This window comes from Cervus elaphus, chromosome 22, assembly GCF_910594005.1.
Source record: "Cervus elaphus chromosome 22, mCerEla1.1, whole genome shotgun sequence".
Taxonomy (NCBI): Eukaryota; Metazoa; Chordata; class Mammalia; order Artiodactyla; family Cervidae; genus Cervus; species Cervus elaphus.
The window spans coordinates 7,008,940-7,024,019 of record NC_057836.1 but is presented as its reverse complement, the minus strand read 5'-3'; the positions used below and the strand labels follow the sequence as shown (position 1 = coordinate 7,024,019).

The 15,080-nt window shown below is 40.6% G+C and overlaps 1 protein-coding gene across 1 annotated transcript; it reads right to left on the bottom strand.

The window, feature by feature from the left end:
* Nucleotides 1–9,525: 9,525 nt before the first annotated feature.
* On the bottom strand, nucleotides 9,526–14,495 carry LOC122679922 (V-type proton ATPase subunit G 1-like). The gene is made up of 2 exons (XM_043880784.1): nucleotides 14,484–14,495; nucleotides 9,526–10,137 (listed from the first exon to the last, which is right to left on the bottom strand). The coding sequence occupies exons 1-2, from the start codon at nucleotides 14,493–14,495 to the stop codon at nucleotides 9,751–9,753; spliced, it is 399 nt and encodes a 132-aa protein (XP_043736719.1). The 3' UTR covers nucleotides 9,526–9,750.
* Between the last annotated feature and the right edge of the window lie 585 nt (nucleotides 14,496–15,080).

The following is a 15,080-nucleotide window of genomic DNA, read 5'->3' as shown; positions in this document are numbered from 1 at the left end:
CTTAAAGTCCCGCCCCGAAATGCCACTGCTGGGCGGGAGAACGGCTACGGGGCTCTCTGATTGGCTGAGAAGCCACTCTCTGGGAGGAGATAGGCAGGTGTAGGCTGCGCATGCTCACCTGCGTAATCGTAAGGTCGACCGTTGGGCGTCCTAACTGTCGCCCGACCGCGCTGACAGGGGGCGCTCAGGCCCAGACTGGCGGCAGTGCCGCGAGCTGGCCCCCTGGCTGCTGACTGGCGTCCACTGCATCACGCCCGCGAGCCGCCCCGGCCGCTGGTGTGGTAACGTTCAGCGGCGCGCACTTCTTGGAGCTTCTGTATCAGCTCCCCGCGCTCGGGTCACGGGCCCTCCTGAGGTGGATAATGGCGCCTGGGCTGCTGTGTCGTCGGCCTGGCCCCTCTGCAGATTTTCTGCAACTGTTTTTCCCCACCTTTAAACCAACTCTTTCGAAGCTCGGTATAGATGTGCACGCGCTCCCCTGGCCTTGAGTTTCTCTGCGCTTCTCCACAGCCCAGGGAGGTAGTTTATATCATCTGTTCCCATTTTAGACGGGGACGTTTTCATCCCCAACTGTGAAAACAACCCAGAATTTTGGACCTGGAAGGAAACTTAGGTCGTCCATTCTGGGTACCTTTCTTTTTCCTGGTGTTTTTCTTTTATTTATTTAGTTTTCAGCCACGCCTGCGTGGCATGTGGGGTCTCAGTTCCCCTACCAAGGATTGAACCCATGGCCCCTGTAGTGGAAGCTTAGAGTCTTAACCGCTAGACTGCTGGGGAAGCCCCTTTCCTGACATTTCTCTACTGAGGCTGTCTATCTCTGAACGTCAGTGGGGGAAGCCTGGAAGGGTAAAAGGAAAAATAACAGCTAACTAACAACATGTCAGGCGGTGGGTAGATATTGTTAGTCTTTCTTCATCTCTTAGATCAGGTAGGTTCTGTTAGCACCCCCATGTTACAGGTGAGGAAGCTGAGATGGTGCAGGATAGGTCACTTGCCATTTTAGGTTCCGCCCCAGACTGACTGTCTCTTCTGAAAATGCAGTTGAGGAACACCTTATGAGTGTTAGGGAAGGAGAAGTCAGGGCTGAACTTAGCTTTGAGACCTCAGCCACCATAGGGGATGGACTTGCATCTATCCCAGTCTTTCCCATTTTAAAGGGTAAAAAATTGGATTTTCCCCTTGTGTTATTTTTTTAATGTACATTTATATGAGTCGTGCATTTAAAGAAAGCACGTAACATGTGTAAGTTATAAGGGATACCAGAATGGGAACTTTTGAACTTTAGTACCCGCCTCAAAAAGTTGTAGTACAGTTAAGACTTATGTAAAGTGTTGAGTTCAGTTGCTCAGTCATGTCCAACTCTTTGCCACCCCATGGACTGCAGCAGGCCAGGCCTCCCTGTCCATCACCAACTCCCAGAGCTTGCATTTAAAGTGTAAGATGCTCCTATTAACCACTGTGTTACATTTTTCAGGCACATTAACTTGTTGAAGCTTCCTGACACACCTGTGAGATAATGCTGTTATACCCACTTTACAGATGAGAAAATTGAAACACAGTGGCCAAGTTACTTGACAATATTGGATTGAGACCCAGGTAGCTGACCCAGACCTAGCTGACCTCTAGGAGTAACCACTATCATGAATTTAGTGTTTAATATTCTTATCCATTGAAAAAAAAGTAAGGTCTGGACTTTGGTGGTGGCCCAGTGGTTAAGAATCTGCTTGCAAATGGATTTGATCCCTCCAGGCATCTGGGGCTTCCCTTGTGGCTCAGCTGGTAAAGAATCCACCTGCAATGCAGGAGACCTGGGTTCGATCCCTGGGTTGGGAAGATGCCCTGGAGAAGGAAACGGCCACCCGCTCCAGTATTCTGGCCTGAAGAATTCCATGGACTGTATAGTCCATGAGGTCGCAAAGAGTCAGACACGACTGAGCGACTTTCACTTTTCTTTCTAGGCATCTAAGCCACTGTGCCCTAGCACCTGCAAGCCACAACTACTAAAGCCTGTGTGGCTAGAGCCTGTGCTCTGCTGCAAGAGAAGCCGGTGCTATGAGAAGCCCATGTACCACAACGGGAGGAAAGCTCACATGCAGCAATGAAGACCCAATGCAGTCAGAAATAAATAAAGTCTGTGGGGAAAAAAAGTCTCTAAAACAGCTCACAACTAGAGGGAGAATATTTGCAAATCATCTGTTCCATAAGGGACTTCTGTCTAAGATATATCTATCTAAGATATCTGTCTAAGATAAAACTCAATTTTTTAAAAGGCCCTATTTGAAAATAGGCAAAGGTGACACCACCAAATGCTAATGAGAATGCGGAGCTGCAGGAACTCGCATTGTTGGTGAGAATACAGCCAGTGTAGGAAACAGCTTGGCAGTTTCTTACAAAACTAGCATACTCTGGACTTGCCGGTGGTCCAGTGGTTAAGACTTCAGTCCTTCACTTCACAGGGCTCAGATTTGATCCCTGGTTGGGAAACTTTAAGTTCCCACGTGCCACGAGGCATGGCCAAAACACAAAAAACTAGCATACTTTTACTATACAGGTCAGTAATCACACACCTTTGTATTTACCCAAATGAGCTGAAAAATTATGTCCACACAAAAACCTGCACATGGATATTTATACCAGCTTTATTTATACTTGTCAAAACTTGGAAGCCACAAAGAAGTCCTCCAGGAGGTGAATGAATAAATAAACTGTGATACATTCAGACAATGGAATATTCTGGAGCAGTAGAAAGAAATGAGCCATGAGAAGATGTGGAGGAAACTTTAATGGATATTACTAAGTGCAAGAAGTCAATCTGAAAAGGCTACCTTTATGACTCTAGCTATATGACACACTGGAAAAAGGCAAAACCATGGAGGCAAAAGATCATTGTCAGGGACTAGGGTGGAGGGAGAGAGGAATAAGTGCAGTACAGAGAGATTTTAGGGCAGTGAACCCATTCTGAATGATACTGTAATGGTGAATACATGTCATTATATATTTGTCCACATCCACAGATTGAACCCTAATGTAAACTATGGACTTTGAATGGCAATGATGTGTCAATATAGGTTCTTCCATTTTAACAAGTTGTACCACTCTGATGGGGGAGGTTGATAGTGAGGGAAGCTGGAGAGTGGGCATGGCAAGGGGTATATGGAAACTGTACTCCAATCAGTCTTTCTGTGAACCTAAAACTGCTCTTTAAAAAGTCTTTTTTTTTTTTTTAATGGGCAAAGGCTTTGAGTAGCTGTTTCTCCCAAGAAGTTATACAAATGAGCAGTAATACATGAAATACACTCAACATTATTAGTCATATGTAAATGCATATTAAAAAAGCAGAGACATTACTTTGCCAACAAAGGTCCGTCTAGTCAAAGCTCTGGTTTTTCCAGTAGTCATGTATGGATGTGAGAGTTGGACTATAAAGAAAGCTGAGCGCCGAAGAATAGATGCTTTTGAACTGTGGTGTTGGAGAAGACTCTTGAGAGTCCCTTGGACTGCAAGGAGATCCAACCAGTCCATCCTAAAGAAGATCAGTACTGAATATTCATTGGAAGGACTGATGCTGAAGCTGAAACTCCGATACTTTGGCCACCTGATACGAAGAGCTAGCTCATTTGTAAAGACCCAGATGCTGGGAAAGATTGATGGCAGGAGGAGAAAGAGATGACAGAGGATGAGATGGTTGGATGGCATCACCAACTCAATGGGCATGAGTTTGAGTATACTCCGGGAGTTGGTGATGACGGGGAGGCCTGGCATGCTGCAGTCCATGAGATGGCAAAGAATTGGACGTGACTGAGTGACTGAACTGAACTGACTGAAAGGCAAATCAAAACCATAAGAAGATACCATTTCTCACCCACTAGAATACATTTTTTTGGTGGGGGATATTGATACAGGTTAAGGAATAACTGCTTTTCTGTCCCCCCTCTTGCCACTGTCGTTGGTGCCCAGTGAATGTTAAATTGGGTTGAATTGAAGACTTCAGCATGTGAGAGACTTGTGCTGTTGGTAGTGGAGTGAGAACTAGATCCCAGAATTTTTTTACCTGGGCCTGATGTTTTTCTTCTACTCCATCCCTCCTCTCACCCTCCTCTCACCTCCTCTCACCTCTTGGCCTTGATTTGAAGCTCGTCTAAGATGGTTGCGTCCTTCTTCCAGAGACCACCTTACAATCAGAGATTCAAGCAGAGGGTCCTTTGGTTTCCAGTGGTATATGAGGTCATGGGGTCCCAAGATGAAAGCAAAAACAAGGGGAGGTATCAGGAACTGATTCATGAGGGCTGAGATACACAGCCACACATTGCCTTAGACCCTTTTCTTTCTGGCCTCCATTATTTTTCTGGCCTCTATAGGGACAAGAAAGCAGCTTTTATAATTTTCTAGCATGCACTGTGTTATATTCTACACATTTTATTTTTGGCTGTGTTGGGGCTTCGTTGCTCCATGGACTTTTTTCTAATTGTAGCGAGCAGGGACTACTCTCCAGTTGTAGTGTGCAATTTTTTCATTGTTTTGGCTTCTCGTTGCTGAGCACAGGCTCTAGGGTGTGTGGGCTTCAGTAGTTGCTCCTTATGGGCCCTAGATAGCAGAGGTTCAGTAGCTGTAGCACACTCATGGGCTTAGCTGCTCCAAGACATGTGGAGTCTTTCCAGACCAGGGATTGATCCCATGTCCTCTGCATTGGCAGGAAGATTCTTAACAACTGGACCACCAGGGAAGTCCCATACTGCACATTTTAAATTAAATTTGTATGATAATTATAGATTCATATGTATAGAAATAACAGAGAAAGGTCAGATGCACATTTTACTCGGTTTTTCCCAATGGTAACATATTGCATATTATAAAACAATAGTACCATATCACAAGGATACTGACACTGATATAATCAAGATACAGAACATTTTCCTCACCACAAGGATCCCTCGTGCTACCCTTCTCTGTTGTTCAGCTGCTGTCATGTCCAACTTTTTTGTGGCCCCACAGACTGTAGCCCACCAGGCTCCTCTGTTCATGGGGTTTCCTAGGCAAGAATACTGGAGTGGGTTGCCATTTCTTTCTCCAGGGGATCTTCACAAGTCAGTGATAGAACCCATGTCTCCTGTATTGACAGGGGGATTCTTTACCACTGAACCCCCTGGGAAGCCTTCTCCTTACTTATCCCCTCCCTAATCATGGGACTCCACTTTGATAATTTTGTTAATTTCTAGAATATTATATAAATGAAATCATACAATATGTAACCTTTTAGATAGGATTTAGTTTTGTTTTGCTTTCTCTCAACATAATTCCCTTGAGATTTATCCAGCTTGCTTTGTGTATCAGTAGTTTATTCCCTTTTTTTTTTTTCTGAGTAGTATTCCATGGTATGGATTTATCACAAGTTAATCATTCACCCTTAAAGGGCATCTGGGTTGTTTCCAGTTTGGGGCTATTATAAATAAAACTGTACATACTTGTGTACAGCTTTGTGTTAATGCAAGACTTCATTTCTCTAGTATAAATGCCCTGGAATGCAATTGTTGAGTCATGTATATGTTGAATATTTAGTTGTGTAGGAAACTACTAAATTGTTTTCCAGAGCAACTGTACCATTTTGCATTCCATTTAGCAATATATGAGTGGCCCAGTTCCTGTTCTACTTTTGGTGCAGCAACTTTTTAATTTTTGCCATTTGATAGATGTGTAGGGATATCTCATTATTGCTTTAATTTACATTATGGCTAGTGATAAGCATCCTTTCACATGCTTATTTCCCATCTTGTGTTCTTATTTCCCATCTTATGTTCTCTCCAGTGAAATGGATTTTCATGTCTTTTTCCCCAATTGAAAAAAAAATTTTTTTGTTTATTTATTTTTTTAGGTCTTCACTGTGTCTCGCAGGATCTTTTTTTGCAACACACAGACTGTCTAGTTGTGGCGTCGCAGCTCAGTAGTGACTTGTGGGCTCCAGAACAAGACAGCTTTAGTAGTTGCTACTCTCAGGCTTAGCTGCTTAATGGCATGTGGGATCTTAGTTCCCCAACCAGGGATCAAACCTGCATCATCTGCATTGCAAGGCGTATTCTCAACTACTGGACCACCAGGGAAGTCTGTGACAGTATTCTAATCAGACTGTTTACTTGTTGAGTTTTGAAAGTTCTGTGTTCTAGGTGCTAGTCCTTTGTCAGATACATGGTTTGCAAATATTTTCTCCCACACTGTAGCTTGATTTTCTATCTTTTCAGCAGGATCTTTCACAGAACAGGAATGTTTAATTTTGATGAAAGCCAATTTTTTTTTCCTTTTATGGATTGTGTTTTTGGTGTCAAATCAAAGAACCCTACCTGTAGTTTCAGTAGATTTTCTTTGAATGTTTTCCTAAGAGTTTTATGTTTTACATTTAAGTACATGGTTCACTTTGAGTTAATTTTCATATGGGGCATTAACTTAGATTGAGGGATTTTTGTTTTGTTTTTGCTGATGGATGTCCAATTACTCCAGAACCATTTGTGGAAAACCCAGCTTTTCTCCACTGAGTTGCTTTTGTACCTTTACCAAAATTCAGTCAAAAGCTATAATAATCAGGACTTCCCTGGTGGTCCAGTGGTAAATAATCCATTTGCCAATGCAGGGGATGTGGGATTGATCCCTGGTGCAGGAAGATGCCACATGTATGCTAAGGAGCAACTCAGCCCATGGACCCCAACTACTAGCCTGACTCTAGGGCCTACTAGCCACAGCTACTGAGTCTTACGTGCTGCAACTACTGAAGCCTGCACACCTAGAGCCTGTGCCCAACAAGAGAAGCCACCACAATGAAAAACCCAAGCAGTACAGCTGGAGAGTAGCCCCTGCTCACTGCAACTAGAGGAAGCCTGCAAACAGCAATGAAGACCCAGCACAGCCAAAAATCATCATAAATAATTTTTAAAAAGTAAGTTCTAATAGTTCTCATAACAAGGAGAATTTTTTATTTTATCTATATGAGAAGATGGATGTTAACTGAACCTATTGTGGTAATTATTTCACAGTATATGTAAATAAAACCATCATGCTATATATGTTTAAGTTTTACAGTGATATATGTCAGTTATTTCTCAATACAACTTAAAAAACTAAATAAAAATGATATAATCAGGATTTTGATTGAGATTGCATTGAATACGGATTGAAATCGAATATAGAAATGACATCTTGTGATCCAGTGGTTAGGATTCCATTCTTTCACAGCCAAGGGTGTGGGTTCAATCCCTGGTGGGTTTAATTCCTAAGGACCCACCAGCCGTGTGGTGTGGCTAAAAAAAAAAAATAGAAATGACATCTTTATACTGCTGAGTTTTCCAAACAGGAAACACAGCATATTTTATACATAGTGTGTGTGTGTATGTTCACACTCTAAGAGAAACTCAAGACGTTTGGATAGGGATCAGAGAATAGAGCATTTATTACTCACAAAGCATCTTGTACTTATTCCCCACATTAACTCTATTTTCTGCTGTATCTGCTGTTAACCCGTAAGTATGGAGAAGTCTTAATGTCAGATATTGTATTTTGTGTTCTAGAATGTCTATTTTATCTATTGCTATGAACAAATTACCTCAAAACTCTCAGCTAAAACAATAAATATTTATTATCTCACAGTTTCCTGTTGACCAGGAATCCAGGTGAGGCTTATTTGTGTGCCTCTGTCTCGAGGTCCCTCAGGAGGTGGCATCAATCAGCTGGCACTGTGGTATCATTGAGGGCTCACCTGAGCCAGGGAAGAGAGTGTGAGCTGGCACCCACGTCATGGTTGTCAGCAGGCCTTGGTCCCTCATCACTTGGACCTCTCCACAGGATGCCTTATTAAAAGGCAACTGTCTTCCCCCACCATGGTAAGTGTTCAGAGAGTGAGTATTCAAGATGGAAGCCATGGTCCTTTTTTTTGTAAACTTATTTGGGAAGTGACATCTCACTTCTACCAAATTTATTCAATAAATCCAGGCCACATTCAAATGAATAGTAGGAGGTTGAGATTATTAGGGACTGTCTTAGAGATTATCCTACCACAATGTCTATTTGATATTTTTTTTACAGGCTTGAATTCTCTGTTGAGTTACTCTAACTATTCATCCGTTTTGTCTATCTTTTCATCTATTTTCTTTAACATACTAATCATAGCCATTTTTAAAGTCCTTATCTGGTAACTCCAATATCTAAATTACCATTGGGTCAACTTCTCTGACTATTTATCTCTTAATTATCAGTTAAATTTTCCTGTTTCTTTGTAAGTTTAGTTACTTTTTATTGTAAGCTTGACATCATGGATATGTTGTAGATTATGTAGATTATTTTTCTCTAAAGGAATATCAAGAAAAAGGATGTATGTATATGAATAATTTAATCACTTTGCTATACACCTGAAATTAATACAACATTATAAATCAATAATACTCCAATCCAAAATAAAACCAGCCACAAAAGATAAAAAAGAATGTCAAATTTTGTTTTGACAGGCTTTGAAGCTTGAATTTAGGCTCCAGTTGATTGGAGCTGTTTTAATTCTGCCTGTACTTGTAGGTGTAGTCCTTATTCCTAGGGCAGTGCTTTTCTGGCATCTTAACTGATGCCTGGAACATGCACCAAAATCTCTTCACTTTGGCCAGGCCTAGTCTCCAGTGTCATCCAGCAGGTGTGTTCAATCCCTAGGTCGGGAAGAGCCCCTGGAGAAGGAAATGGTAACCCACTCCAGTATCCTTGCCTGGAGAATTCCATGGACAGAGGAGCCTAGTGGGCTATAGTCCATGGGGTCGCAAAGAGTTGAATGCAACTGAGCACGCATGCCTATAAGTAGTTGAATGTATTTTGTCCCCTTTTATATTTGTTTACTGTGGGAGGGTAAATCCAACATGAGCCACTCCCTCATGGTTGAAACTTTTAAGTCCTCAAAAAGTGTAAGTGTAATGGGAAGCCAATATTTTACCAGCTTTATTTTTATTTCCACAATAGCTGTTTATTTTCCCCAATAGACAAGTCACTTTCTAGGGGTGCCACATCCTTTCTTATCTTTTTGAGAATTTTAATAATGTTTAAAGTTTCTTATGATTTTCTCTATTCACTCTTTTCCTAACCATTAGGATTTTTTTTTTTTTGAGGGAAATGCACGACAGTCTTTACTTTTAAGTGATTAGCAGTACAATATCAGTACACCAAGTAGTAACATGTAACAAGTTAGTGAACTCTACCATCTAGTAAGTATGAATAAGAGAAACTAAGAGCAGTCCAACACTAGGACCCATTATTCTAATCCTTGGCTGGAAAGGACTATTTTAAGGCTGGCTGCTGTTTCATGTGGGTCACAAATAACTATTTACTACTTTTTCATAGATAAAGACCCTGACTTTTAAGAAAGATTTAGGGAAAAAATATTTTAATCCCTTTCTTTCTTAAGAAAATTGGGTTTTTAAAAACTATCTAAGAGAGAAAAAGTTGGTGTTGATAATATGCTGCTTGAGTGAAAAGGCATAGAAAACACACAACATATATCCATTAAATTTCTAAGAAATATGAGGTAAAAAGATACACTCTTTGGATAAGCTCTAAGCCTGTACAAAGAATCTACCTTTGCGATTCTGCAAAAAGTGAAGGGACCTACTATATAATGTACAGAAATAATTTAATGCCTTTTCATAAGATATAACTCAAGCCTTGCTAAATGAAGCCTCATGTTCCATGAAGGCATTCAAAACGCCAATCCACGGAACAGGCACTTTTTTTCTCCCTCTATCCATTTATGCGGTAGTTCTCATGGATTTCTGGCCGGATGTCGCAGACAAAGGCCAAGAGGTTATCCAAGACTTCATCCCTATTCTGCCGGAAGTAGGTCTGAAGGATGGTCATCTTCTCCTGGGTGTCCTTCTCTACTTCAGTGCTGCAACTGCCATGGGATCCCAGAGCCGCAGATTCCTTGGCCTTGAACTCCTTCTCCCTCTGTAGGCGGTACTGTTCAATTTCAGCCTGGGCTTCTTTTTTGGCCTGCTTCAACCTCCGGTTCTTTCGCTTGCGGGCCTCGGACACCTTCTCGGCGGCCGGCTTCTCCGCCTGGAGCAGCCGCTGGATGCCCTGCGACTGACTGGTCGTGGCTATGGCGATGGCGCCGGCGGCTGCGACCTAGGGTTTTTTTTATTTGTTTGTTTCTTTGTACAGTGTTGTGGCTCTCTTTTCTAGTGTTGGTTTTCTTTAAGTATTTGGCAAGTTCTGCTCAAATGTTCAGGTCTGTCTTTGAGAGTCTCTGATGGATCCTTCTTGAATGTTTTTATTTACTGAGAAGTATCATTATTCTCTGTGGAGCCAGGATAAGACATTGCTAGGCAGGGTATACTTTGTGGTTAGTTTGGGGTACTGGGGCTCCTGTTTCTGCTGGTGTTACCAACCATCCAGCACTTCTCTGGCCAAGGAGTCTTACAGTCACTGTTCTTACCTGGTGCTTGATACATCTATCTTGTCTGCTTGCCTCCGGTGGAAAGAGAGGAAGTTGGTCATCTTTTTGCTTCACATGAATCCCCAAACCAATCATCCTGATAAGTTTCTCTCCCGCTCCCCAGATCTGTCACTTTGATGGACAGACACCCAGGGACCCTCCACCTCTCACAGTGATGTCCTCCTGCCTGTATTTTGTCCTTTGGTTTCCTCTGTCGACCTCATCCTGCCTGACTTCCACTTTTGAGAGATTCCTTATGGCTTCTGATTCAACAGGGTATTATTTTTTGCTTTCTGGAACTATTATGAATTTATTTAAAGATTTGCTTTATTTTACCTCTGTTGTTTGAGGTAGGAGACAGAAGCAGTGTACACAGGTGGCAGTCTGACATCTTGGACTTAGTGGCTCCTGAGAACCTTTCTGTTGTCCTGATGCTGAAAGCTGACTTGGCTCAGCATGGAATTCTTGAGTCACAATCATTTTCCCTCAAAACTCTATAGAACAGTATCCCACTGTGCTTTAACATTTAGTTCTTCTTGTGATAATTCTGATGTTCTGATTTCTGACTCATTCTTTTTAGGTAACCTGTGTCTTTTTCCCCCCTATTGTAATGTTTTCTTGTTCTTTATATTAAAAATCTTACTAGGATATGTATACGTATGGAAACTTTTGTGTTACTTTTGCCTCGTTAAGTTAACTTAAAATTATGTGATTCAAGAGTTAAGGCTTCCTTCACTTCAAGGAAAAATTAATTTCTGAAATCAATTAACAGTACATGAGTCTACTCCAGTCTTTATTCTGTCCCATCTATCTTGACGTCAGTAATCCTATACTGTATTGATTATACAATATATTGTCCAACTTTGCTTTTTCAAAATTCTAGGTCCTTGGTGCTTCCATATGAAATTTAGGAATAGCATATCCATTTCAACAACCAAGAAAGTTTGCTGAAATTTTTATTGAGATTAATTTGAGGGTGGAATTCACGTTTTAATAATTTTGAATCTTCTGATTCATGACCATGGTATATCTCTTCACTTGGTTAGGTCTTTAATTTCTTTTAACAGTGTTTTGTAGTTTTTAGTGTACAGATCTTCCACATATATTTTGTCAGAGTATTTCATATTTTTGACACCATAATACATTTTAAAATTTTCTATTTCTAATTGTTCATTGCTATTATATAGAAATATAATTGATTTTAATACATTTTTAGAGCAGTTTTAGGGTCACAGCAAATGCAGTTGACTTTTATATATTGATCATATATCCTTCACTTTGCTAAACTCTAGTAGCTTTTTGGATTTTATATATGATTATGTTGTCTACAAAATAAAGGTAGCTGTACTTCTTCCTTTCCAATATAGTTACCTTTTCCTTCTCTCTTTTCTTTTTTATTTTATCTCTTTGACTGCACTGTGTCTTAGTTGCTGTACACAGGATCCTTAGTTGTGTCATGTGAACTCTTAGTTGCGGCATCTGGGATCTAGTTCCTTGTTCAGGGATTGAACTTGGGCGCCCTGCATTGGGAGCTCGGAGTCTTAGCTAATGGACCACCAGGGAAGTCCCTATTTTTTATTTTTAATCTTTAGTTCATTGAAAGAAGTGATTATTATTTAATGACTGTGTCAAGTTTGCAAAACATTAGTGTAATCAATAAGTAAGCTTATGATATGGATACAAGTGAAAAGTTTTGTCTCATTTGCAATTTGCCGCATAAATTAATGGAGAAAATGTTATAACTTATAAAATTAACACCAATAGTTTTGTAAATTTTATATGTAAAGGGCTGAATCACTGCAATCATGAGGTTCTATTTTTGTTGTTGTTGTTGGCCTCTCGTGGGGCATGTGAGATCTTAGTTCCTTGACCAGGGACTGACCTCTCACCTCTGCATTGGAAATGTGAAGTCATGACAACTAGACTGCCCGGGAAGTACCCCCCATATATATATTTTTTTAATTGTGGTTCTGACTCTAGAAATCAGTTACTCAAAGTATACAGTTTGACTTTAGGAAAAAGATAAACAAATGATAATAAATAAGAGTTTCAAATGTTAGGTTGATTTCTGGACTAGACTAGGCCTGGGAAGGGAAGTCACACTTATGTGAACCGTGAACTTCCAGATGTTCAAGCTGGATTTAGAAAAGTCAGAGGAACCAGAGATCAAATTACCAACATCCATCCGTTGGATCATAGAAAAAGCAAGAGAGTTCCAGAAAAACATCTACTTCTGCTTTATTGATTATGCCAAAGCCTTTGACTGTTTGGATCACAGCAAACTGTGGAAAATTCCTAAAGAGATGGGAACACTAGACCACCTGACCTGCTTCCTGAGAAATCTGTATGTAGGTCAGGAAGCAACAGTTAGAACTGGACGTGGAACAACAGACTGGTTCCAAATAGGGAAAGGAAAATGTCAATGCTGTATATTGTCACCCTGCTTATTTAACTTATATGCAGAGTACATCATGAGAAACGCTGGGCTGGATGAAACACAAGCTGGAATCAAGATTGCCAGGAGAATTATCAATAACCTCAGATATGCAGATGACACCACCCTTATGGCAGAAAGCAAAGAACTAAAAGAGCCTCTTGATGAAAGTGAAAGAAGAGAATGAAAAAGTTGGCTTAAAGCTCAACATTCAGAAAACTAAACTCATGGCATCTGGTCCCATCACTTCATGGCAAATAGATGGGGATACAGTGGCAGATTTTATCTTCTTGGGCTCCAAAATCACTGCAGATAGTGACTGCAGCCATGAAATTAAAAGACACTTGCTCCTTGGAAGAAAAGTTATGACCAACTTAGACAGCATATTAAAAAGCAGAGACATTACTTTGCCAACAAAGGGCTGTCTAGTCAAAGCTATGGTTTTTCCTGTAGTCATGTTGGATGTGAGAGTTGGACTATAAAGAAAGCTGAGTGCCGAAGAATAGATGCTTTTGAACTGTGGTGTTAGAGGACTCTTGAGAGTCCCTTGGACTGCAAGGAGACCCAACCAGTCTCCGATTTCTCCAGGAAATCGGTCCTGAATATTATTTGGAAAGACTACTGTTGAAGCTGAAACTCCAATTCTTTGGCCACGTGAGGCGAAGAACTGACTCATCTGAAAAGACCCTGATGCTGGGAAAGATTGAAGGTGGGAGGATAAGGGGACAACAGAGGATGAGATAGTTGGATGGTATCACTGACTCAAAGGACATGAGTCTGAATAAACTCCAGGAGTTGGTGATGGAAAGGGAGGCCTGGCGTGCTGCAGTCCATGGGGTTGCAAGGAGTTGGACACGACTGAGCAACTGAACTGAACTGAACTGAGGCATGGGAAGGGAAGTCTGGTGTTATGCTTCTTATCTGACATCATTGCTCCATTCAGGAGTGTGGTAGGTTTACTGATGGGTTAAGGGAAGATAACTTCTCTTTCTTGACTTAGTTTACAGTCTAAAACCTCCAGTACTGTGTTGTATAGAAGCAAAGAGGGCTGATATCCTTACCTTTTTCCTGAATTTAAGGAGAAAACATTCAGTATTTTACCATCAGGTATATTTGGTAGCTCTGTTTTTCATAGATGTCCTTCGTCAAGTTGAGAATGTTCCAACTACTCCTAGTTTGCTGGGAGATTTTTTTTTGTTTCGGGAAGAGATGTTCATTTTGGCAAATGTTTTTTATGAATTTGTTGAGATAATCTTATGATTTTTGTTTTTTAGTCTATTAATATGGTAAACTATATTGATTGGTTTTGGAATGTTGAAACAGCCCTGCATTCCTAAGGGTAATGTATTATCTTTTTATATGTTGCTGGTTTCAATTTGATAAGATTTTAATAATATTTGCCTCCAAAAAAAATTTTGCCTCAATATTTATGTGAGATGCTGTTTTGTAGTTTTCTGGTGTTATCTTTGTCTGGTTTTGGTGTATCCAATAATGCTGATGCCGCATTCAGAGAATGAGATGGGAAACACTTCCTCCTTTTTTTCTGGAAGAGTTTGTGTAGAATTGGTATTATTTCTTCCTCCAAAGTTTGGTAGAACTTACTAGTGAAGCCATGTGGACCTGAAGTTTTCTTTGTGGGAAAGTTAAGTAAATTCATTGTCTTTAATAAATATAGAATTATTCCAGGTTATATGTTTCTTTTTGAGCTTTAGTACTCAGTGTCTTTTAAAAATATTGTCCATTTCATCTACATTGTCAAACTTATTGGCATACCATCTTGTTTATAATGTTCTCCACATCAGCCACCTTTACCATTCTTTTTTAAAAATAGTTTTATTCATTTATTTGTTATTTTTTATTGTGCTGGGTCTTCGTCACTGCTTGGGCTTTTTTTTTTTCTTCTCTAGTTGCAGTGAGCAGGGGCTACTCTTTAGTTGTGATGTGTGGGCATCCCATTGACATGACTTCTCTTGTTTTGGAGCACAGGTTCTAGAGCATAGGCTCAGCTGGGCTTATCACTACGTGACATGTGGGATCCTCCCAGACCAGGGATCCAACCTGTGTCTCCTGCAGTGGCATGTGGATTCTTTACCACTGAGCCACCAGGTAAGCTCCACCTTTATCATTCTTGATATTGATCATTTGCATTTTATTTTTTTTCCTGATCTGTTCTATCTAGAGGATTGTACATTTTGTTGA